Below are 26496 nucleotides of genomic sequence, written 5' to 3' on the forward strand. Positions count from 1 at the left end.
AGTAAAAAAGACTGTATTAAAATTAATGTCAAAATAATAGGCATAACCTGGAGCAGTTCTAGGAAAAGTAGGACATGTGGCTAATGGAGTCCTGGACAATTCTGAGAAGCAACAGAACAACGGAAACAAACACTAGATGGAGGTGGGTTAACGAGTGACTAAAAGTTAAGGAAACAAATACAAAAACTCTCTCAGGAAAGCTGGCTAGAAAAAAAAATGGAGGCAGACTCATATACATCCTCTTCCCAAGCATTCTTCTCTAAGACACAAGCCGTACATAATAAGCATAGCTAAACCACTTAGTCAAGAAAAAAGGTTCAATTCTTTCGAAAAGAGTAGATACTTTTCATTTTTCCAAGTTTGTCAGTTTATAAATTAAAAATGCTATATTTGTGAAAAGTCCTTTTCTAATTATATAATTCTATGTATAAAAATATCATTGATACAGTTCAATGATGACAGATACTACTTCAAAAAAGAAAAAGAGTAATATACACAGCTGATGGACAGGGAGCTGGCATGCTGCAGTCCATAGGGTTGCAAAGAGTTGGACACAACTGAGCGACCGAACTGAACTGAATATACACAGCTAAGTATCTAATAAAGAAAAGGGCATCCTACACAAAGATAGAAAAATAATGCAAAGCAGTTTTTAATATTTCCATTAAAAAGGTAAGGAAGTATACTGCTTTATGTAAATAATATATTATTCTCCCATTATACTTACAATGGGAAGTCAGAGTTATTGTACATAGTGAGGCGGAGTATGAGTGTTGAAGTCAGACACCTAGACTTACACTCACAGCTAAACCATAGATCACTGACTTCTCAACTTGTAAGCCACAGTTGCCTCATTGTTGCCTCACCTATAAAATGGAAAAAACAGTATCTACTCCCCAGAATTGCTGATGGTTAAATTAGATAAAACATATTAAAGCACTGGGAAAGAAACCATGGTATACAGTGAGTGCTCAAAAGATGGGAGCTATCATCATTATTAGTAGTTATTATTACATAGAAGGCATCATGCCTGCACTGATCCCTATACAAATTTTCAGGCTATGGTACTGCACCTGAGAATAGGCAGACACTATCAGTATAAAGAGAAAACAGGAGTTGGTATGCAAAAGGAGACAACAGTAGAAGGCACGTTTCAAGCGTAGGATCTCCCATTCACAGAGAATGGAAAGGTCCTAAGGTTAAATTTGATGCATTGTTTGTTATTTTTTTTTTAATTTAGCTCCAAGTGCTAACAAGTGAAGACAAAGTCCTATTAAAATTGGCCAGGCTATACTGTGACTAAGAACAAAGATTCTGACATCAGGAGATACAAAGTCCTTCTTGGTTCTGTCATCTACTAACTATATATTCTACAACAAATGACTCAATTTCTCTAAGCCTCAATTTACTCATCTTTAAAGTGGAAATAATAATAACACCAATCTAGAGAGCTGTTCCTGGAATAGGAAATGGCAACCCACTCCAGTATGTTGCCTGGAAAATCCCATGGACAGAGGAGCCTGGCAGAATGCAGTCCATGGGATCACAGAGTTGGACACGACTGAAAGACTGAGCATACACAGAGAGTTGTTCAGAAATTTAATTGAAACAATGTATAAATAATATTAACACATTAGTACATAGCAAATACTCAAATAATATAAATTATTATGAGAAGGTAAAGTCAAGATGAAAGACCACAAAGAAATAAGAATGGGAGGAATTCCTAGAAATGTTATGGCAATATGAAAAGGCATAAAGGAAGAAAATTATAGATCACACTAAAGGAACGTATAAAAGGCAAGATTTATTTCAACTTTTAAATTATAAAAGTATATACATATAAAATGTCTAAAGCTGACAATAATAAATTCATGACTGCAAAAATAGAAATATATCTAATAAGAAAATGGTTAAATAAGTTACAGTAAACTCATATGATATTACTATCTGCAATAATTAAAAATCATGTTCTTAATGTGTATACTTTACAGAATATTTTAAAGTACATATTCTTATCTATAAAAATACTCAGCTCACAAAAAGAAATGAAACATCTCAAGATGTTAACAAGTTATTTGTGAATAACAGAACTGTATTTAAAGTTTTTTCTTTAAATTTTGCTAAATTTTTCAAGCTTTAACAAATATGTATTATTTTATAATATTTTTAAAAACTACTTTTAAGCATAAAAAGAGTTTTTAAGGCTAGTTATGCAAAGTGTACTTATAAAACCAGTGAAAATAATTCTGAGTTTACCTTGTAGCTCACTTTTAATAAGGCAACTTTCCATCATGTATAACAGCACAGTGACCATAATATCCAGCAGCTGACATTCTTCTGTTACCTGTCTGGCTAGCTCTTCATTGCTAAACAACTGAACACTAATATGCACAATTCTGTTAGACATAGTGTCCGATTCATGACTTTTCTTCAGTGTCTTCATAATGAAAGCATAATGCTGAACAAAAGTTTTTGTAAAAGCAACCTGTAAAATGTTTTAAACGGGAAGAAAAAAACACAGTTTAAGTTTGCTGGCACATTTTCATTTTAAATTAGCATTTTAAAGTATAAAGTGGTATCAAGTATAAAAAGTAAAGATTATAAAGTATAAAATTTATAAAGCTAAGCTATGATTAGCTTATGACAATGTCCAAGACAATTGGAAAAGTAATTTCAATGATGGTAGTCACTGTACAAATGTAAATTTGTCCCTTTTTTGAAAATTTGCAAAATAGTTTGATAGCTAAAAAAATATTCAATATGCATTTTAAATTATTAAAGTTTTAAAGCAATTACAAAGATGGTTTAAAAACACAAATCTTCACTTTGCACAAAGGTATCAATTCACTAATGTCAAAGTATGTCTTTGTCCTGTGCTAACTACTTTAGCAATAAAATCTAAAGTCTCATTTGAAAATCATCGAGTTGTTTACACAACTGAACAATAAGTGAGTCAATGTGACTACTCCAAAAGAAATGATATTTTTTCCTATTTGATCTGAAAGCCAACCAATATTTAAGTTTTCTTTTTTGTGTACCATATACACTTCATCTATTATTTTCTTAAGGAGACATAAACACACAAAACACTCCTAAAGAGGCTTTACTTTTTAAACCATAAGAAGAGCTAACCCATGATTCACTGTCTTTTCAGATACAAGGCTGTATAACTTTGCCATAACCATACAAGAGTAACTGGTGGGTCCACACCCTCTGAGACTAGAGACTTCACTCATCTACATGTGTACATGAGTCAATACTATTGTGTCTTTAACAGTTATGGCCAGAAGCTACTAACTCTGTGCTTTTCCCATGCTGAATCTCACAATCTAAATTCAGTTGTCCCCATTAAACATTTTCTCAAAGCATCTTGCATCTTTCTCCTTTAGAGAATTTACTATAATTTTTAACTACATATTTATTTGTGTAATTGTGCTTTTGTTTGTCCCCCAGCAATTTCTCTGGACCAAGTCTCATGCAGAAAGGTAACCCTAAGGATCCCGCTCTGTAAAAGTGCTTTGACTCAGATCTAAAATACTGTGCTTTTTGTGTAGGCCCTCTTTTGGCAACTGAGCTGAGAAATACATCAAAAAGATTTAATGTTGACAAGGCAAAGAAAGGTGATCAAAGTTCAGAAAAGAAGGAAAAAATGTAGATACCTTATACTCTTGATCTGGAAGCATGTTGAGTAAGAAAGTCACCATCTTCTGCGGAAATTCATACTTTATTGTCCAAAACAATAGCTCTTCTAAGAAACTTTTATGTTTCAAAACATCCATTATGGATTGATCTACATAAGAAAAATAAAATTTATCACCCTAATGATTTAAGTTGCTCATCTCATTTAAACCTTACTATAACAACCCAGCAACCTCAAACATCTGAATATGCCTAAAAATCAAGGCTATCCTTTCAATAATTGAAATGATACTACTAACAATATCAAGTTGTTTCTATAATGTCCACAGTACAATAAAATACTTACTTAGTCCTTATAATTCAACATAAAGTAGTTACTAGAAAAATAATTACTTGTCCTTAAACATAAGAACCAGACATGAAACAATGAACTGGTTCCAAATTGCGAAAGGAGTATGTCAAAGCTGTATATTGTCACCCTGCTATTTTAATTTATATGCAGAGTACATCATGCAAAATGCCAGGCTGGATGAAGCACAAGCTGGAATCAAAGACTGCTGGCAGAAATATCAATAACTTCAGATATGCAGATGACACCACCTTTATGGCAGAAAATGAACAGGAACAAGAGCCTCTTGATGAAAGTGAAAGAGAAGAAAGTGAAAAAGCTGGCTTAAAAATCAACATTCAAAAACTAAGATCATGGCATCCAGTCCCATCACTTCATGGGAAATAGATGGGGAAACAATGGAAACAGTGACAGACTTTTTTTTCTTGGGCTCCAAAATGACTGCAGATGGTGACTGCAGCCACGAAATTAAAAGACGCTTACTCCTTGGAAGAAAAGCTATGACCAACCTAGATAGCATATTAAAAAGCAGAGACATTACTTTGCCAACAAAGGTCCATCTAGTCAAAGCTACGGTTTTTCCAGTAGTCATGTATGGATGTGAGAGATGGGATTATAAAGAAAGCTGAGAGCCGAAGAATTGATGCTTTTGAACTGTGGTGTTGGAGAAGACTCTTGAGAGTCCCTTGGACTGCAAGGAGATAAACCAGTCAATCCTAAAGGAAATCAATCCTTTAGAATATTCATTGGAAGAACTGATGCTGAAGTTGAAGCTCCAATACTTTGGCCACCTGATGCGAAGAGCTGACTCATTTGAAAAGACCCTGATACTGGGAAAGATTGAAGGCAGGAGGAGAAGGGGATGACAGAGGATGAGAAAGTTGGATGGCATCACCGACTTGATGGACATGAGTTTGAGCAAGGTCCCGGAGTTGGTAATGGACAGGGACGCCTGGAGTGCTGCAGTCCATGGGGTCACAAAGAGTCAGACACGACTGAGTGACTGAACTGAAGCATAAGCCCTTTATCTAAAACTTCTACTATGATTTAAAATAATTATCTTACAAGAACAATATTCATGGCACATAATTTAAATAGTAGTAATTTTAAACTAAAAACATACTACTAAGGACAAAGTCCAATTTTGTTTTGAAAAGTCTTTATAGGATAATTTATCTATTTCTTTAAAATTATCCTTCATAAATGAAATGTTAACTTCACTAGAGAAAATAATCATTAGTGCACTGCTTACTCTAATATACAAAAGCATCTACTCTCTTCTGGTAGGAACATACCAGGAAACACATAGAATGTTAGCTATGTTTACTTGCACTGGACTCAAGATGCCCTCTTCATACATAGAGGAAACAGGAAACGGATGTCTGTTTTGAATTAAAAGGTATTCGAAGGGGGAATAAATTATCTCCTGGAAAGCCTATTTCTAAAGCCAAGTGCCACTTCTTGAGGGTTAGGCTCTTTCCTGCTTATCTCTGCCTCCTTGCCTTGCTGAATCAACAGAAAGGTCTCAACTGGTACATGAGGAACTGAATTTTTTTAGATTTTACACTGGAGTATATTTGATTACCAATGCTGTGTTAGTTTCAAGGTGTACAGCAAAGTGTGAATTGAATGTTTTTAATACTTTAGTTCTCTTTTACCCCTCAAAATGAACTAGAAAATTCTATTAATCTTTACTAGAGCAAACTATCCTGGGATACTGCTCTGAATCATCAACTCTATATAAGGGCATTAAGTGTCAACTATGGACTGGTTCAGTGCTTAAGCAAGAATTAGAGTTAGAGGAGAGATCTGAAAAGCCAGTATCACATGAATCAAAATACTCAGGTATAGCCCTAACTAATTACATGTCAAGTAGTCTTCCAGGGTAATCTTGCAGAATTTTTAATTAACCCTATCCCAATCCTATCCCCGTGCTACAGTTCTTCTATTATTGAGTAATGTGTTCATATCATAGGTGGCTCAGTGGTAAAGAACCTCCTGCCAATGCAGGAGACTCAAGAGAGGCAAGTTTGATCCCAGAGTCAGGAAGATCCTCTGGAGGAGGAAATGGCAACCCACTCCAGTATTCTTACCTGGAAAACCCCATAGACAGAGGAGCCTGACGGGCTACAGTCCAGGGGGTGGCAAAAAAGCCAGACACAACTTAGCAACTAAACAATAACATCATTATCTCCTCAGGTAATGAGTCTAAAAGAGTAACCTCAGTATTTAATCACTCTCTTGATTTTTTCATAAAGCACTGAGTTTAATAAGACTTAAATCAGATATAACCTTAATCCAATTTTCCATTAATAATTAACAACCACTATTTTCAGAATAACAAATTCATTAATCTAGAAACACTATAATTTAAACTATACAGAGACAAAAATATCTGCTAATCCCCCATCTAACTCCCTTTCAGTGCAGCCTTCAGTATAAGCCATATGCAGAAGGACTAAAAATAGAAATACAATTATAATATACAGCTCTTATTTGGAAATAAAAATTCTTTATTTCTCAAATCACACAATTTTCTACTTGTAAAACAGAAATCTCTTCCTCCTGCCACTTCCAGGATATAGCAATGATTTAAAAGAGAAATGACCAGTTTTGCAAGAAATGAGGTAAAATATATTCAAAGGTCACACTGACAGATTCAAAGTCAAAAAGTAACAAAATTAGGGGCCAAATGAATTAGGCGACAGGAATAAAAGGATTATAATTAAAAATTAGAATATAACTTACAGCACACATTGCCAAAGCCAATTTAATTCTCAAAATTCACTTGGTACCAACATGACTGAGAATTTCACTGACTACCAAAAAAATACCCCTGCCAGGTAAGTGCTTCTGAAAATAATTACAAAGCTGAACAAAACTAGTAGTATTTATTCTTTTTCTTTAAACTAGTAGTATTTATTCTTAAATTCATAGTTATAACTCTCTGCAAGTTTGTATTAGCCAAAGAAAAGCCTGAAGCTACCATAACTGTATATCAAGCATTAAAAATTAAAGATATATTAACTTTGTTTTAAATAAATAAAATAATCGAATACCCCAGAAAAGCCGTGCCTTCTATTAAAATGAAAATAGCTGCTGTTATGTACAATCCAATTTTTCTATCTTCAGACATAAAAGTGGGGGTGGGGGGTGAACCACAATGTCTTCACTGTTATTCTTAAAAGACACCAGTTTCCCAAGATATTTAAAGCATGTATTATGTGTTTTATATGTTATGTTATAGAAATCTAGTTAGAAACACTTTCATTAGCTATGTATGATTATTACCTTTAAAATCTTGATTAAACTATCATGACCTTCACAACACCTAAAATCACTTCAAGCAAAATTGTAAAACAAAATTTCTGAATTAGTATGTGGTATAAATGAATGATAGCTTTTAATTTAGGCAGCAGAGTCCAGGCTCTGCAACTCACCAGCTCATCTTGGCCATGTTAGCTGAAGTCCTCTAGGCCTAAGCTTTTTCATCCTTAAAACTGAACTTTTGAAAATAGGCAGTGATGTGTTAGCACAGTGCCTCTCCTCTTGTCCATCATTACATATTTTATTTTCAGCTCGCTTTCAAACTGTTGAATCAAATTCTTACAAAAACTAAACCACTTTGGACTTCAGACATTTTCAAAAGCAACAATCACTTCTTGAAAAGAGTTTCTGCTAACTGAAAAAGCCATTTCTTCAATGTCCATACTCAAACCAAACATGATAACTAATCAAGTCTTAAATCTCTTTACTACTTCTTACCAGGAAAGGAAGGAAGAGACAACAATCTATCTCAAATGCAAAAAAATTCAGGTATAAAAGAAACTTCAACATGAAGTCTGCATAAAAAATGTCTTAAGCCAGAGTCTGACCAGGCTGAAGGAAAACAATGACCTCTTAACATTGTTTTCTGAGGTATTTTCTGAACATCCCCGAAGCTTAAACTCAAGTATATGCCTAACAATCTCCTCCAACTCAGATGCATCTCAAGGACTCAGGTAATTCTGAACTGCATAACTCTGGTTAAGTCAAAGAGCCAGGTAGCCAAATGGGTTTCTAATTTCTTTCAGGCATTACAGATTTTCTGCAGGGCCAAGAAAAAGGGGAACATGTTGCAGGTGTGAGTCCTGGACACCAAATCAAATTTCACACCCTCTGCTAACAGTCCATAAGTTGAATGCAGCAACGTGAGTAACTAAGAACAGACTTACAAAATGAGCCTCAACTGAAACTGTCTGCTTGCTCCACCTTTCCAAGCAGTCTTAAACTTTCCAAAAGACACACTTGGCAGTAGAAAAAAGAATCTTTTCATGAAAATATTTTAACCTCTGAAGACTTTCTAACAGATCATACTAACCCAGAAAATAAGACTATGCTAAGATTTAGAAATCCATTTCAAAAATGGAGCACAGGCTACCAACTAATAACAAGTACTCTTGAAAAGCTTTTAGGGAGGGTCAAGAAAATATAGTGATAAAGCATTTAAACTCTGGGATTTGAATTAAGAACCTACCTCTCATTAGCTGTTATGCCTGACATGCCTTCATTCCTCATTCATAAAACAGTAGTAACAATAAAACCTACTACATATGGTTACTGTGAGAATTAAATGACAGAATGCACATGCTGTGATTAGCACTATGTCTAGCATATACAAAAGTTCGATAAATATTACTAATCTATTCCCTCACTACAGGCCTATCTACTTCTCCTTTGCATCAATATATATTGAGTCCTTACTGAGCCCTTAATATTTGTTAAGTGCCATTCATTCTCATTTTCTTTCACTCTTGTTACTTTTTCTGATACATATCCACACTACTTCCATGCTGCTCATCCTTTTTCATTCTAGAAATTGCATACTCTGGATTACAAAAAGATACAAATCAAATTTAAGCTTTATACCAAAAATGCTGGATCCAAATTAAAAGATTCAATGAAAAGAGTATTTTTCTGGCTCAAATATAATATTGCTCATTTTATGAAGAAAACAATGAATAAAAATCCCAACAGTAAGGGTTTCACTTGCTATTGAGGTCTCCCACAATCATCCCCTAACAACTCTTTCTCCATATTGAACACATCTAATAACATAACTCTCTCTTCAAAGAGCTTTGATGGCCACCCAACCAAGTGCTCTTAGTAATTAAGCATTTTTTAACACAAGAAAAAAACCAAAATATAAATACCTTTGGTGTTACTGCTTAGTTTGACCCTCTTTCTCTTGCCCAGACCTTGACTCCCATCCTGATCCTCCTGGAGAAAAACAAAATTAGCATTATCTGTAGTCCTAGTCATGAATTTATATGTTTTATGTAAATTTAAATATGCTTATAAATTATATTAAATATAAAATACAGGTGTGCTTACATATTATTAATAATTTTACTCATGTATTTGCTATAATAAAATGTATTTTAATACTGATAACTTTTAATTGAAAATTAAATTTTAAATTAGCATTAATTAAATATATCATGAAAATTCTTAGGATTAAAATGCAAGAGTTCTTAAACTTAATCTGTGCCTCTAATGAAAGATTCTCAAATGCCCCAAAATCCCAAAATAAAAGTCTTCCTAACTTATAAACAAAATATTAAATGCATAAAGAAGCTAAAGGGGAGGAGGGAAAAGATTAGCATAGGAAGGAAGAGGAGAAGGAGAAGGGGGTTAAAGCAATGAATAGTGGAAAAGTTTTGAAGAGTCTAATACAAACAAATGAGTTCAAGAGATCAAGTTCTGAAAAATAAGCACAGCATGTTAGAAGCTGGAGTTGATGGTCAAAAAAATATTAATAAAACAAATTATTATGTGGCTCAGATGGTAAAGCATCTGCCTGCAATGCGGGAGACTGGGGTTCGATCTCTGGGTTGGGAAGATCCCTGGAGAAGGAAATGGCAACCCACTCCAGTACTCTTGCCTGGAAAATTCCATGGACTGAGGAGCCTGGTAGGCTACAGTCCATGGGGTCACAAAGAGTCAGACATGACTGAGTGACTTCACTTTTACTTTCACTAGGAAAAAAAATCCAAGAAGAAAATATATGTATTTCTGCTCACATGTGATATATCCATTCCTGAAAAAAAATCCTCACATTAAAAATAACAAGGCTTATAGGGAACAGAAGAGTGAGGGACAGACCATTCACAACCTATTCTGTAACCAAGAAAGTGTATAACCAAAGAAATAACAAAAGCAATAATTGGTACCTGGAGAGATCATTTGGATGCCCAGGCAAACATCTTGAAGTGGTGTGAGCATGTCTCATGGGATGTTAACAACATACCACCACAACAGAGTGGGAAGCTAGCTGGCTGAGACAACATAAAGGGAAGAGGAGGGAAGAGGAGCAAAGGAAGCAGCCTGCTAGTAGTGAAGCCAACAGTGAAGCTAGGAACGTGCCTCTAAAGCAGGAAGCCATGGGTGCAGGTGCTCAGTTCTAATTTTCTTCAAATGTTGCTGAAAAGGTTCCTGTTCCCTTTGCAGATGAGGGTGTGTTTCTCTCCAGAAAAAGGACATGACTGTACCCCATTATCCCAGATCTCCTGAACTATTGCATAGTTCAGGAAAGACTGCATAGGAAACCAAAACTTCCATGTTATACTGACATCTTTTTCCTATTTTCCAAACATGTATGAGCCAACTAGTATTATAAAGCTATGTGTGGTAGTATTTGGCATACTGTCTGTTATGCTAACCAATTATGCTGATGGCAGGATAGAACCATGGTACAAATTCCCAGACACGTTCTCAATTAAATCAAACCTCCAAAGCAGAAAAGCCTCAGCTTTATGCTATGGCTCAACCCACTGGTGTAGTATTCTTGGCCTACATACCAAGACTTAACTGCAAGTTTCTGACAAGTCCAGCATCAGCCCTAAAGACCAGTCTGGAGGTTCCGAAAGATACTTCATAGCTCAGTCATTCAGCATTTACTAAGCACTTCTATATGCCCTCTGTTAACCCCCACCAAAGCCAGGCCTCTATGGTCATCTACTTGGCAGCAACAGTGACAGTCAAACAAACTATACTCCCCCTTCCTGTGCCACCCTCACCTTGTCCAAAGAGAAACTCAGCCAGTATGAAATTTGGAGCCATAAAAGACAGATATACGAATGTAAACCATGCCACAAGACCCAGAAGATTGTAAAATTTGAGATTTTAGCTAATAGTCATTTATGAAACTGTTCTCCTGGCAGAAGACAAAAAAAAAAAAAAAAACTTTTAATATTATATTCCAGGTTAGGATTATTTCGTAATTTCAAATAAAAACTTCCTATGAAAAGTGTATCCTTGGTCAAGCAATGGCCATGACAATACAAAGTTTTAAAAATTTCCCAAACTTAAACACTTTAAAGGACAAGTAAAATTAGTCAAGCTAGGGAGAGGAAAGTCATTCCAAGAAGGCAGGCACAAAGAAAAAAGTCTAGAAACAAAGATTAGCCTGACATCATCATAGATAGCAAACTCAGCTAGGAAGGGAGTCTACCTCCATTTAAACAGGTGGGATAATGGGTAGTCTTGTACTACACTTGAGAGAGTACATAACAGAACAATTTTCCTGAATGGCAATTTGTCAATACACATATGGAAAGTCGTTAAAGTGTATCTATCACTGGAACAGAAATTCCAGTTCTAAGAATTTATCTTAAAGAAATAATCAGACAAGTGAATAGGGACTATCTGCATAACACTCATCACAATGTTATTTATAATGGCAAAAAAAAAAACCCACCTTTGGTTTCCAACAGCAGAGCAGGGAATTAGGGAAATAAATTATAGCACAAATATACTCTTTAAAGAAAAGCAAGACTAGAGTTCCATATTCATTATGACCAGGTGAATATTCAAAAACTATTACTATAAATTAGAAAAAAAAAAAAAAAAGCATGCTATGAAGGATAGCATATGGAGTACGAAACCATTTAAGTAGTGATACCACACACAAATAAAATATGTTAAAATATACTCTTTGTTACAGATGTTTAAAACTACCATTAGTAAGGAAAGTAGGTTACAGAATAGCATATATAGCATGGAGTCTCTAAAATATACCATATATAAAATCTGTTAGAATATATATGATTAGAGTAAGTCACCTCTAAGTGATAGAGTAATAGGTAATTTCATCATCTTTTTGCTAATATTAATTTTCTATTTATTCAATGATGACAATGAATTATAGCTTTAAGCTAATGAATGTTTTTAATACTAATTATGATTTTCAATCCTAAATACAACAATCTACTCAAGATAATGGATGAGTGTGTTATCTATTTCAAGTTCTATTTTTTGGGGCCGCGCCTCGAAGCATGTAGGATCTTAGTTCACCAACCAGCGATGGAATACCCGCCCGTGCTGTGGAAGCATGGAGTCTTAACTACTGGACCACCAGGCAAATACCAAGAACAAAAGTTTCAACGAACAGGAATAACTTCCAGTGCTGGGATATTCAGGCATTAAGGAAGATGAAAACAATTTAGTTATCATGACAACAAGACCCCACACCAAACTCAAGATGGAGAGTTAGAGTTCTTCCCCTTTTATCCATGAGAAAACAGTATAGAACCCTGGGGGAAAATAATGGGTCCAGTGAACAAGAGAGGAAATAAACAACCTCAACTGAGACAGCATTCATACAGCTCTCAGAAACACTCTCAAAAACTGTTAACTAGGTTCCTGAGTAGAGAAGTAGACAACACTGCATGTGTGTTTCCAGCACAGGGAGACTCCCTTCCTAGCTGAGTTTGATATATATGTCCAATATCAGAGAAGACCCTTACCCCACCTTGCCCCCCACCAACTCCCCAGAAAACAGATTCAAACTCCTAGCCTGCAAAATTTACAGGTGGTTTTTCAACCCAAATTAACCTTTCTTTCTTTTATGGATTTACTGGACAGATGAAAAAATATGAGCTCCATAAAAAGAAGTCAAGTTTAAATTCACAGTTGGTTAAAACAATATTCAATGTTAATACAAAATACACAAGGCTAAAACAAACATTTAACATAGCAGATTATAAAAATAAAATCCAAAGGAGATCTTGAGAAACTAGAATAAAATGAAAACATTTATGTAAGCCACTGTAACATGACACTGTTTACTTTAAATCAATTTTACAAATACAAAGCAGAGAGGGAGCTCTCAAACTTGTCAGCTGTAAATCTGAAGGGGTAAGTGAGTGAGGGACCTGAGTGTTTCATTTGACCACTGGAGCTTCTACCGCAGTTTAGCACTGCTGCTAAAATGCTAACAAAAAACCTTAGGCCTAAAGGAAGCCATAACATGCTTCACGATAAGCTATCCTTGTGACTCTGTACCAAAATCAGATCATAATTTTAAAAAGGAATGAACAGGTGAAAGAGCTATGAATACCAGAGAATACTGTGTAACTAAAGCTAAAAAGTTAAAGGGGTATCTAATGAAGTAAAATTAAAATGTTTCCATAGGGAGAAACAAGAAGAAAGGTGGGAAAATTATAATATTTAACACGGTATTGAGAAGAGATTGCTAATAATTAGAGCTATCAAACAAAGGAACGAGTTGTCTCATAAGCTAGGTCAGCTCTCAACCACTTGAAGTGTTTATGGAGAGGTTGATCATTTGTGAGGAAAGTCATAAAATCAAACGCTAAACTGGCAAAAATGTCTTAAATATTTCCAAGGCCTCCTCACCAAAATTTCTGTGATTCCCCACTCTATCTTTTACCATTAATGTAATTTATAACTAATTAAAGTCAAACCTTGTACCTCTAAAAGTAAAGTCATATTTTTCTTTTACCTATTCATTTATGAAAAGTTACTTTAGCTTTCAATTGCAATAACCCTGCTTTTGCTACAAGTTTTGATCAAATTAGTTTTAACTCTTCACTGGATTCTTTCTTGAATAAAAGCAAGAATACTGACAGCACATTTACATAGTAACTTATTTTGTTAAGTGATCATTTCTCTTATGTAAGAGTATGAAATACAGAAGGCTAGAGGCAAACAAACAAATTAATAAATAGTGGTAATCTCTGGAGAGCACAGCTGGAGGTAAATGTTTTCTTTTTTCTATTTGTCAATTTTTCAACAATGGACATCAAATTTTATGGTTACACAGGAGGAAAAATGTGTTTATTTATTAAATTTGTATTAACAGCTAAATGTATCAAAGTCACAAAGATTAATGATCTGGTCAATACACATAGATAAATGGACACTGCTTATGGTAATAGCCTCAGTGAAAATAATCTTTCTTTGAAAAGTTATCTTGATTTAAACAGTCCTAGTTTCTCTAAGAAACTCTCTATTACATCCATGTACATATAATACTGGAGATAATTTTCTTTTGAACTGAATTATCTGATGACTGAACAAATCTAAACAAAAAATGAATAAACATAAATTCACATTTTAAAGTACTTCATAAAGTTAAAATGTGTTTCTATTTTATTTCAGTTTCATTCAACACAAAGAACATTTTAAACTCCTATTACATATTAGCTACACACACCAAAAAAAAAAAAAGTAAGTAGTAGTAGTATGAAGAATGTCATGTGTATAAATAGCCCTGCTGAGTACATGATGTTCTGTTGCTTTAGGGACAGCAGGGACAAGTATCTGACACAACTTGTATGAATAAAATTAAGTAGACAGCAGTATGCTCATTCAAGTAAATCTTTAAACAGGAAAAATCTTGCTGCTGTTAAAGAGCTTCAAACTTGTTTCTTCATTTTTCAAATTGGCAGAATTAGACTATGCCTAGGATCTCTTCCAATTCTAACTTACAACATTTTCTTAATTGTTATAACTCCCTCTCTATAGCAGTTTTTGAGATGTCATTGCCCTCTTCTCATCCTGTCTCCTTTTTCATATACTTCGCTAAATTATAAGAATGCAATCACAAAAGGGGTTTGTTCAATAACCCTATGGGCCTGTAGAGTAAGGGTGCAGAAATTCCAATCCTTAAGCCATATTCAGCTCTTCACTAAATTTCAAATATAAATGCTAAAAGCAAACATATAATTTGTGACTACAGTTGCAAAATAAAATGCAATATGGCCTTAAAAGCTTTAACGAAATTTTTAAATGGCATAAAATAGATATTTGTTCAAGAACATCTGTATCTCAGTTCAGTTCAGTGACTCAGTCATGTCTGACTCTGTGACCCCATGGACTGCAGCACACCAGGCTTCCCTTTCCATCAGCAACTCCCAGAACTTGCTCAAACTCATGTCCATTGATTTGGTGATGCCATCTAACCATCTTATCCTCCATTGTCCCCTTTTCCTCCAGCCTTCAATCTTTCCCAGAATCAGGGACTTTTCTAATGACTCAGTTCTTCGGAATATCAGGTGGCCAAAGTATTGGAGTTTCAGCTTCAGCAACAGTTCTTCCAATGAATATTCAGGACTGATCTCCTTTAGAATGGACTGGTTGGATCTCATTGCAGTCCAAGGGACTCTCAAGAGTCTTCTCTAACACCACAGTTAAAAAGCATCAATTCTGGTACACTTCTATTAACATTTTCCATCTCCTTATCCTTTCATCTACTTTCTCCTTTATTTATTCCATTCTTATTAAATTACTGCTTGCATTTTCATCATTTATACATGTAAAAATGCTTTGAAAAGAACTATAACACAAATTTAAAATAGTTTTAAATCAGTTTTTTCAAACATCATTAGGCTTCGCAGGTGGCACAATAGACAAACAATCTGCCTACAATGCAAGAGACATGGATTTGATCTCTAGGTCGGGAAGATCCCCTGGAGTAGGAAATGGGAACCCACTCCAGTATTCTTGCCTGGAGAATTTCATGGCCTGGAAACTTCCAAAAGCCTGGAAAGCTGCATTCCATGGGGTTGCAAAGAGTCAGACATGACTGAGCAACTGAGCACACGTTGTACAGCACAGGGAACTCTACTTAACGCTCTGTGGTGCCTTAAATGGGAAGTAAATCCCCAAAAGAGGGGATACACATATACACATGGCTGACTCACTTTGCTGTACAGCAGAAAATAATATAAAATTGTAATGCAATATACTACAATAAAGTTTTTAAGAAAGAGGGTGGAAATTCTTATATTTTCCCTCTAAATATATCACATTAAAACTCAATTAACTTACTTCTTATTTATAATTACCTAGGCACAAAAGGAAGCTTTTTCCATCCAAATCACTGGTCCTAATAAAATAATGTTTATCATTAAGAAATAAAAGCACAATAGAGACCCCAAGTAGAGATTAGCAGAAAAGTTATGATAATGTTAGTTTCCATTTTAATCAAATTCAAAACTATATTCTGTTCCTTAAGCTGCAATGAATCCTAGTAAAATTTTAATATGTCCTTTTTCATTCTACCAAGGTAAAGATCAATTCTTTTAAAACTCTCTTATAACTTTAAATGTAAGCTTTCATCCTCTTGAGATGTAATAATATAACTATTATACTAAAGAAAACTTTGATCTTCTTTAAAACACTACAGTTGCCATTTCTGGCTAAAGTGGTATTTCATTATCATGTTATAGTTTTTCCCAACAGACAAGTACTACTTAAATAGACAGGAAAATACATAATCAATTACTATATTGTATTTAGCTATAATCACCAGTCATTTCTAGGCTACCAAGAGAATCCAGGAAAAAGAATGGCAAATTTCACATCCTGGTTGTGGAAATTTTGAAACATGTTTATAAATTCTTTGACATCCCTACCTTCTGAGAGGTGGAATTTACCTCCTTCTGCATTGAACCCACCTTAGCCACTCGTAAGGAACAGAATGCAGTAGAAGTAATAGTATGTAAAATTCCAAGGCTAACACGGAAAAGGCTGCACAGCTGCTGCTCTTGAGTTCCTCACATTGGGAAAAGCCACAACTATATGAGAAGCCCAACAACTTGAGACCACCTTGCTGGAGAAACCACATGCAGGCTGAGCTCCCTGTGCACAGCCAGCATCAACTGGTAGCCCTGTCCAAGCATCTTACATCTCCAACTCAGCTGACCCTTCAGATGACTGCAGTTTCTCAGCCAACAAATAACAGGAATCTCGTGAGATAACCTAAGTGAGAACTGCCCAGCTGCCATTCCCAAATTTCTGAGTCATAAAATTGTTAGCAAAACAAAAACTGGTAATTGTAAGCAACAAAGTTTAAGACAAATTTGCTGCACAGAAATAGTAAGAACGGTTGGGTTTATCCACCTTACACTAAAAACTCTAGACCAGCAGAGAGGAGACCTAGCATCCATTTGCAACTCTACTACTAACGAGATGGAATTCACTTGTCCAGTGGATCAGTTTATTATTTGAAATTCAGCTTCCTCATCTATAAGAAAGTTAGGCAAGAGGAATGCTCTAGAATTCATAATTTTTTAAACCTTCAAATTGCCTCCTTCTGATTCTCATTTTGTCTTGTTATATTATTTCTAGCTCAAGATTTGACTTTGTTAGTATGTAAGTCAATAAAACATATATGAAATTTTTTGATTAAAAAAATTATGATTGCAATCTTAAAATAGAAAATTTCCTATCACTAAAACCTTTCTATGACTGGCCCTGGGTAATGGTCTTATCTTCGTAGTTTTCCATACTTGTCATCTTAAATACGTGTGTGTGCCTTTTTTAAACAGAAAAATATAACCTAATAAAATTTAAGATATGCCTACCCTATAGTCTGGAGAAGGTAATGGCACCCCACTCCAGTACTCTTGCCTGGAAAATCCCATGGATTTCACTTTCACTTTTCACTTTCATGCATTGGAGAAGGAAATGGCAACCCGCTCCAGTGTTCTTGCCTGGAGAATCCCAGGGATGGTGGAGCCTGATAGGCTGCCATCTGTGGGGTCGCACTGAGTTGGACACGACTGAAGCGACTTAGCAGCAGTAGCAACCCTATAGTCTGGAGCTTTCCAGAGGCCACTAGTGGTAAAGAATTTGCCTCCCAATGCAGGAGATGGAAGAGACCCAGGTTTGATCCCCAGGTCAGGAAGATTCCTGGAGAAAGCAATACACTCCAGTATTCTTGCCTAGAAAATCCCACGGACAGAGGAACCTGGCGGGCTATAGTCCATGGAGTCCCAAAGAGTCAGACACAACTGAACAACTAACACTTTCACTTTTCACCCTGTAGTCAAGCAATTCCATATCTTAGAGAGTAAACTGTTCGAAAAGAAATACAAGCACTGTATCTTATAATAAAAAATTGGAAATTATAAAAATGACTGGATAAACTGTAGCTTATTCATATTTCAGAATACTGGTAAAACAACTACAATGTATAATATTTGAGTAAACTTTCAATTTAAAATTTTAAAGATAAACTTCATTACTCTTAATCCATGCTTTAATAAACTTATTTTCTCTGGAAAGACAAGCAAAAATGTCTATCATATGACCCATGGTAGCTGAAAATTTCAGTATTTCAATACCTTCTACATACAAAGCACTAGGACAAAAAACATTTATCAAGAGCGTAATTTGTATCTGGTTCATGAGCGGTAATACATATGTTATTCCCTTTAATCCTAACACTAGAATAATCACCATTTTTTCATGAGAAAATTCATATTAAGAAGCTTAAAACCTGGCAGAAAGCATTGCAATACTATGAGGCAATATTCAAACTCAGATCTGTCTAACAAAAGCTCAAGTTCCTTTTAAAGAAAAACCAAAGTGGGTATCCCTTCAACTTACATCCAGCTGAAAAACTCTACTTCAAATTCTTAAGTTTTCAGATGTCCAAATGACCCCATTTTCATCCCATTTAAAGAATATGATAAATACATAAAGTATAAAAAGTACTGTTTTTTTAATTGGAGGGTAACTGTTTTACAATGTTGTGTTGGTTTCTGCCACACAAAGTGAATCAGCCGTAAGTGTATATACACATATATATATACCCCTTCCACCCCAGTCACATGCCACCCCACTAGGTGATCGCAGAGCCCCAGGCTGGGCTCCCTGTGTCATACAGCAGCTTATCTGTTTTACTAAATGGTAGTATATATATGTCAGTGCTACTCTCTCAATTCATCCCTCCCTCTCCTTCCCCTGCTGCGTCCACAAGTCCATTCTCTCTGTCTGCATCTCTATTCCTGCCCTACAAACAGGATCATCAGTACCATTTTTCTAAATTACATATATGTGTTCATATACTATATTTGTTTTTCCTCTTTCTGACTTACTCCATTTTGTATAACAGGATCTATGTTCATCCCCCTCAGTTCAACTGACTCACATTCATCCCTTTTATGGCTAAGTAACAGTCCATCATATACATGTACCACAACTTCTTTATCCATTGATCAGTTGATGGGCATGTAGGTCGTTTCCATGTCCTGGCAATTGTAAATAGTGCTGCTATGAATATTGAGATGCATGTGTCTTTCCGAATTATGGTTTTCTCAGGGTATATGCCCAGTAGTGGGACTGCTGGGTCATAGGTTTTATTGCTAGTTAAAAAGTACTTTTAAATAAACTAAAAGTTTAATTATAAAATACAATTTAAAGATCAAAAAAATCTTACTGCCTTTAAATATAAATATTAAGTATACTTCACAAACTCTAGGTGGTCTCAGCTACTATCACAAAAATAGCATTTTATGAGAATGCAAATTGAAATGAAGTATTTTGAAGTTGTCACCATCAACAAGTACTTACTGAAATATAATCATAATTAAGGAGTAAATGATTATATAAATTATATTACACATAGAAGTTGCTGAAACAAAGAATCCAAGAGAAATGAACAGAAGGAACACAGAGAGGGCCTAAAGAAGAACAGAGTAAAAGCAATGGTAATGAACAAAGAAAGGCCCTATTTCAAATCCTCTGATACCCCTCACAAAGTTACTTCTAGAAGAAATTCAAAAGCACCACCCCCCAACCCTGGGTGCACACTCACACAGAAGGATCTCCTTCCAGCACCCTACCATAAAATACGGTGTTGCTACAATGTACTTATGTACAATTAAGGCACCCCTGGCTATTCAAAAGTAGTATACTAAACTGCCTATCCAATTTGTTGAAAATTAACAAGTTCCTGTTAATTGTTAATTAAATGAGATTCCACAAAATAGTACATTTTGTGGAAGCCTTCTTACAGGGGAAATATGCTACTAAAAACTTTAAATTATAAGGCATCAGATCAATTGTAACATATCCATAAAAGAAATAGTGCTTTCAAACGAAGGATATTTGGCTTAGTTCATATGACATTACCACATCAAAATGGGTTTTTTCAAAGGAAAAAAATGTAAATGCTTAAAAACAATTTAGTTTTTAAAATGTCCAACATTAAATGTATAAATTAATAAACATGAAAATTAAGTTTTATAAAAACCAAGATTATAAACAAATATAGATCAAAAAGGAATTTTTCCTTATAAATTGCATACTAACAAACTACAGGAATGTTATATGTAATTTATTAGAAATATTATTAATAAACTATAAAAACTGACATTTCAAACTGACAGTCTATTTCTCAGTACTTTGCTTTTTTTTACTAACTCCTGAGATAGAAGATATAACTTTATTATGAGATTAGAAAAGAAGCACATTTCATATTCTTCTAGCAAATTATTCTAGACTTAGCTAATTTTTGGATAAATCTGAGGACATTTTCATAGGAGAAATATCTATGCCTTTCTAGCTCTCGTTTCTAAACTATGAAAACAGAAATGAATTTACAAATAAGAAGTAAAAATCTAGTTGCAGTCCTTGTCCTGTCACTAAGTAATTCTGTGACCTTGACTAAGTTATTCCACTCTGGGCTTCAGTGTCCATGTCTACAAAATGAAGAATTTCAACTACAAAATATCCACAAATTTGTATGGTAGTTCTAAAACTTTTAAATACTACTTTTTAAATGTTTCAAATGTTAACTCACCTCATCTGAAGAATCTAGTTGTCCCAATGTTCCTGCTGCACTTGCAAAACCTTTGGAAAGGAGAAAAAAGTTTCCCTTCATAACTGTTACATATTGCTTTAACCTTAAAATTACTTTAAAACATGACAATATCAAAAGCTAAAGTTTTGTTAAGATAACTCATCCTAATAGTTATCTTGGCAGAATTTAACATTTATCTTTAAATCTGGGCCCAATCAGTTTATATTTCAATAGGAAACCTCCAGTGAAAACACAGATTTAATATTCACAAATAATGTTTCAGAAGGATTGCTTTCTTTTCTTTTTAAACCATGGTTTACTAAAATATTGAACTACTAAAGTTTTGGGCTACTCCTAAATAGCAACTGCTATATTTTTCATGAGTTCAAACTATAACCTTTGATAAACTAACTGAATCCCTTTGAAGAAAAACAAAGTATCTTCTTTGACTAATCTATCCTTTCTTGCTTACAAATTTCTACTACTTTTATTACTTTCCTTACAAAGAATGACACAGCGTTTAAATTTCTTCAATGAGTAAAGCTTGAGGGGTTTCTGGTTTTAATACAGAAAAGTTACCATTGTTCAAATTAAATATTTAAACAAACCTTGAACTGCCAGGGTGCTAGCGCCAGCAGATGGCTCTTGTATACCGTATACAAGTTTATCCTCAGGATATGTAAGTCCAGAGCTCTTCAAAGCTATAAGGTATTTTTCATGACTTTTCCTTGCACAAGCATTTTCTCCAAGACCTAATATTTAAAGTACATTTAAAAAGCAGAAAAAAAAATATTCCATTCAAAACATAAATACAGCCACCTCAATAAATAATGTATACACATATAAAATAGATGACTATTCTAATTGGAGGGGAAACCCTAGAATGAATAATATAAAATAGCTATCAGACATTTCTGTGCTCATGTTTGGCATTAATAATGTACAGCATGTTTATGGCAAATAATGAAATCCAGTAAGCAATTGAGCATCTTAAAGATGCCAGAGATTATATACAAAACACAGGGGGTTCAAAGATTAATAAAACATGATTCCTATCTTCAAGGAACTTTTATTGTACAGAAAGGCAGATAATATGGTTAAGTGACAAATCTGCAGCAGACTTCACCATTTGGTTTCACAATCTGTGCTCTTATAATACCATGCAACCAGACCCAAAGCAAAGTTTTTGGAAAGGCTTCCTAGAGAAAAAGAGAGGAATTTTCAAATATTATAACTGAGACTATTCTTAATTTCTGTTTTGCCAAGCATAAAATGTTTTTATAATGACATTGAAGTAATTAAAAGCATAACTTGTACAGAAGTATCACTTAAAACAAATTTATTCCAAAATTTTGAGAAGTTTAGGTTCTAGAATTAACAATCCTAGACATTTCACTTAGCATTTGATCATATTAATGCCAAGTTTGTCTTCTATTTTGATTTCTACTATATTATGGAGAATAGAAGAATAATAAAAGAAAAATACTGACATTTGAAAGTTCTTTAAAAGAAAAAATTATTTTCTGAAAGCCAAGTTACCATGTCATTTGCCACCTCTTAATCTGAGAAGCCTGGCGGGCTACTGTCTATGGGGTAACAAAGAGTCAAGACACAATTGAGTGACTAAGCAAACACACACACACACACACACACGGAGACTATACATCTTTAATTAAGGTTTCAATCTCTCTGATTATAAAAATATATAGTAAGTGAGTTTGTTTAATATTTGCTGAGCTTTCCTCAATCTCCTCTCTTTGCTACTCTCAATACTTAGAATAGCTTTGTTTATTTAAATCTCTGCCCAATCTCTGGCCTAATTTAAAAAAAAAACAAAAATGAAAATAAAACTTTCAGCACAGATTAGACAGGAATACATCTATCCTTCAATTCAAGTCCAAAATTAAAAACAACCACAGTTTATAAAAAATAAAGGACTTCAAGGGTCCTACATAAGAAATGACTAAATATCTTCTGAATAATAAAAATCATGTGTTTATCTCAGTAACAATAAATGAAATTTTTGCAATACTTTTAATTAACAAAATATATTTCAGAGACTTCCCTAGTGGTCCAGTGCTTACGAATCCCTGCTTCCACTGCAGGGGGTGCAGGTTTACACTCTGGTCATGGAACTAAGATTCCACATCCCATGCAGTGTGGCCAAAAGAACACAAACTTTCCTTTAATTATTTCTTAATTAAGTTGAACATATTTTCCTTTAACTTCTTGAACATATATGTAATAGTTTTTTAATCTCTTTATCTGCTAAATCCAACATCTAGGCCATTTCAAGGTCAATTTCTATTAGTGTCCTTTCTCTTGGTTACACTGCACAATTTCTTATTTTTTTGTAGGTCTAACAGTTTTTATTGTATACTGGACATTCTGATGACACATTATCAAAGATTCTGGGTTCTGCTATCTTCCTTTGAAAAGTGTTAATTTTAATTCTGCAACACTTACAGCTTGATCACATAGAATTTCTGAAGACTCAGTTTTATAGTTTGTAAGGGGCAAATCCCTTACTATTATACAGTGGAAGTAACAGACAGATTCAACAGATTAGATCTGAGAGACAAGAGTGCCTGAAGAACTATGGACAGAGGTTCGTGACACTGTACAAGAGGCAGCAATCAAGACCATCCCCAAGAAAAAGAAATGCAAAAAGGTTGTCTGATGAGGCTTTACAAAGAGCTGATAAAAGAAGAGAAGAGAAAGGCAAAGGAGAAAAGGAAAGATATACCCATTTGAATGCAGAGTTCCAAACAACAGCAAGGAGAGATAAGAAAGCCTTCCTCAGTGATCAATGCAAAGAAATAGAGGAAAACAATAGAATGGAAAAAAACTAGAGATCTCTTCAAGAAAATTAGAGATAACCTATGGAACATTTCATGCAAAGATGAGCACAATAAAGGACAGAAATGGCATGGACCTAACAGAAGCAGAAGATATTAAGAAGAGGTGGCAAGAATACATAGAAGAACTATACAAAAAAGATTTTCATGACCCAGATAACCACAATGGTGTGATCACTCACCTAGAGCCAGACATCCTGGAATGTGAAGTCAAGTGGGCCTTAGGAAGCATCACTATGAACAAAGCTAGTGGAGGTGATGGAATTCCAGTTGAGCTATTTCAAACCCTTAAAGATGATGCTGTGAAAGTGCTACACTCAGTATGCTAGCAAATTTGGAAAACTCAGCAGTGGCCACAGGACTGGAAAAGGTCAGTTTTCATTCCAATCCTTAAGAAAGGCAATGTCAAAGAATGCTCAAACTACTGCACAATTACACTCATCTCATACGCTAGCAAAGTAATGCTCAAAATTCACAAAGCCAGGCTTCAACAGTACATGAACCAAGAACTTCCAGATAGTCAAGCTGGATTTAGAAAAGGCAGAGGAACCAGAGATCAAATTGCCAAGATCATCAAAAAAGCAAAAGAGTTCCAGTTTTGTTTTACTGATTACACCAAAGCCTTTGGCTGTGTGGATCAAAACAAACTGTGGAAAATTCTTAAAGAGATGGGAATACCAGACCACCTTACTTGCCTCCTGAGAAATCTGCACGCAGGTCAAGAAGCAACAGTTAGAACTGGACATGGAACAACAGATTGGTTCCAAATCAGGAAAGGAGTACGTCAAGGCTGTATACTGTCATCCTGCTTATTTAACTTATATGCAGAGTATATCATGAGAAATGCCAGCCTGGATGAAGCACAAGCTGAAATCAAGACTGCCAGGAGAAATATCAATAACCTCAGATATGCAGATGAAACCACCCTTATGGCAGAAAGTGAAGAAGAACTAAAGAGCCTCTCAATGAAAGTGAAAGAGAAGAGAGTGGAAAAGTTGGCTTAAAAATCAACATTCAGAAAACTAAGATCGTGGCATCCAGTCCCATCAATTCATGGTAAATAGATGGAGAAACAGTGGAAACAGTGACAGACTTTATTTTGAAGTGCTCCAAAATCACTGCAGATGGTGATTGCAGCCATGAAATTAAAAGATGCTTTGCTCCTTGGAAGAAAAGCTATGACCAACCTAGACAGCATATTAAAAAGCAGAGACATTACTTTACCAACAAAGGCCCATCTAGTCAAAGCTATGGTTCTTCCAGTAGTCATGTACGGAATGAGAGTTGGACTATAAAGAATACTGAGCACCGGAGAACTAATGCTTTTGAAATGTGGTGTTGGAGAAGATTCTTGAGAATCCCTTGGACTGCAAAAAGATCAAACCAGTCCATCCTAAAGGAAATCAGTCCTGAATATTTATTGGAAGAACTGATGTTGAAGTTGAAACTCCAATACTTGGGCCACCTGATGAGAAGAACTGACTCACTGGAAAAGACTCTGATGCTGGGAAAGACTGAAGGTGGGAGGAGAAGGGGACGACAGAGGATGAGATGGTTGGATGGCATAACCAACGTGATTGGCATGAGTTTGAGTAGGATCCAGGAGTTGATGATGGACAGGGAAGCCTGGAGTGCTGCAGTCTATAGGGTCGCAAAGAATTGGACATGACTGAGTGACTGGACTGAACTGAACTGAAGGGGCAAACTTATGGAAAGCCCAAGATTCTTTGGGCTTCCCTGGTAGCTCAGATGGTAAAAAATCTGCCTATAATGCAGGAGACCCAGGTTTGATCCCTGGGTTGAGAAGATTCTCTGGAGAAGGGAATGGCAACCCAATCCCTTTCTTTTCCAAGTATTCTTGCCTGGAAAATTCCATAGACAGAGTAGTCTGGCAGACTACAGCCCATGCGGTCGCAAAGAGTCGGACACAATAGAACAACTCACACTTTCACTTTCAAGATTCTTTAAAAGCCCTGTAAATTGGCTGGAATAATCTCCAAACTCTGTCAGGGTTCTAGGCTTCATTAAGACTGACCTGGAGTAGAACTTACTCTAAGGTATATGGCCTTCTGGTGTGTCAACTTGATGCCTAGATTATTAATAAGGTCTCTCCAGTTCGGTTGAGCTGATACTCCAGTGTCTCCCAACACTGCCTAATTTCCATTATCTCTATTATATTTATCCTCACTATCTGCCATTAACCCCACAGCCCTCTTTAGTAAGTCTTAGGTAGTCTCATCCTGTATATGTGTATCTCAGTTCTCAGCCAAGCACTTTCAGGTTCCTCATACATCTGACCCACAAATTCTTGCTATTCTGCACCAAAGATTCCACAGGCTCCAACTGCTTCAACCGCCCTAAACTGTGACCTCTGCCCCCTTAACTCAGCTGGACCACCACACTCTGCTTCAATGCCAGCCCTCCCCGTTAGTCAGAAAGTTTTCCCCAGAGAGAGATTCAGAGAATTGTGAGGCCCATCTCTTGCTTTTTGTTTCTCTCAAAGGTTTACAGTCTTGTGTTTCCTGTTGTCTAATATCTGAAAACAACTGCCTCACATTTTTTTTCCAGTTTTATGTTATGACATAAGGGCTAGCAATTTTTTGGTATGGAGGTTTTGTTAATGTCACCTCCCCTCACTAGACCATAAGTTTTGTAAGGGCAGGGATAGGAATATTTGGTTTACTATGTACCTTCCCCACCTAAGCTCTAAGATATAGCCCAAAGCCAATCAGATGAGACTATCCATAAATAACATGTAATTAACAATACAC

At 35.2% G+C, this 26496-nt stretch overlaps 1 protein-coding gene across 8 annotated transcripts in view; it reads right to left on the reverse strand.

Annotated features, from left to right (window-relative positions):
- The window catches only part of UBR3 (ubiquitin protein ligase E3 component n-recognin 3), a 200227-nt gene that overhangs the window by 131842 nt on the left and 41889 nt on the right, over positions 1-26496 (reverse strand). For all 8 annotated transcript variants that reach the window (XM_025275209.3, XM_025275194.3, XM_025275200.3 and 5 more), the window contains exons 4-8: positions 21476-21619; positions 20868-20917; positions 9184-9250; positions 3663-3793; positions 2260-2488 (exon numbers count right to left, since the gene is read on the reverse strand). In XM_025275209.3, coding sequence (XP_025130994.2) covers positions 2260-2488; positions 3663-3793; positions 9184-9250; positions 20868-20917; positions 21476-21619 — 621 coding nt within the window. The remainder of the gene's footprint in view (positions 1-2259; positions 2489-3662; positions 3794-9183; positions 9251-20867; positions 20918-21475; positions 21620-26496) is intronic.

This window comes from Bubalus bubalis, chromosome 2 (assembly GCF_019923935.1).
Source record: "Bubalus bubalis isolate 160015118507 breed Murrah chromosome 2, NDDB_SH_1, whole genome shotgun sequence".
Classification (NCBI taxonomy): domain Eukaryota; kingdom Metazoa; phylum Chordata; class Mammalia; order Artiodactyla; family Bovidae; genus Bubalus; species Bubalus bubalis.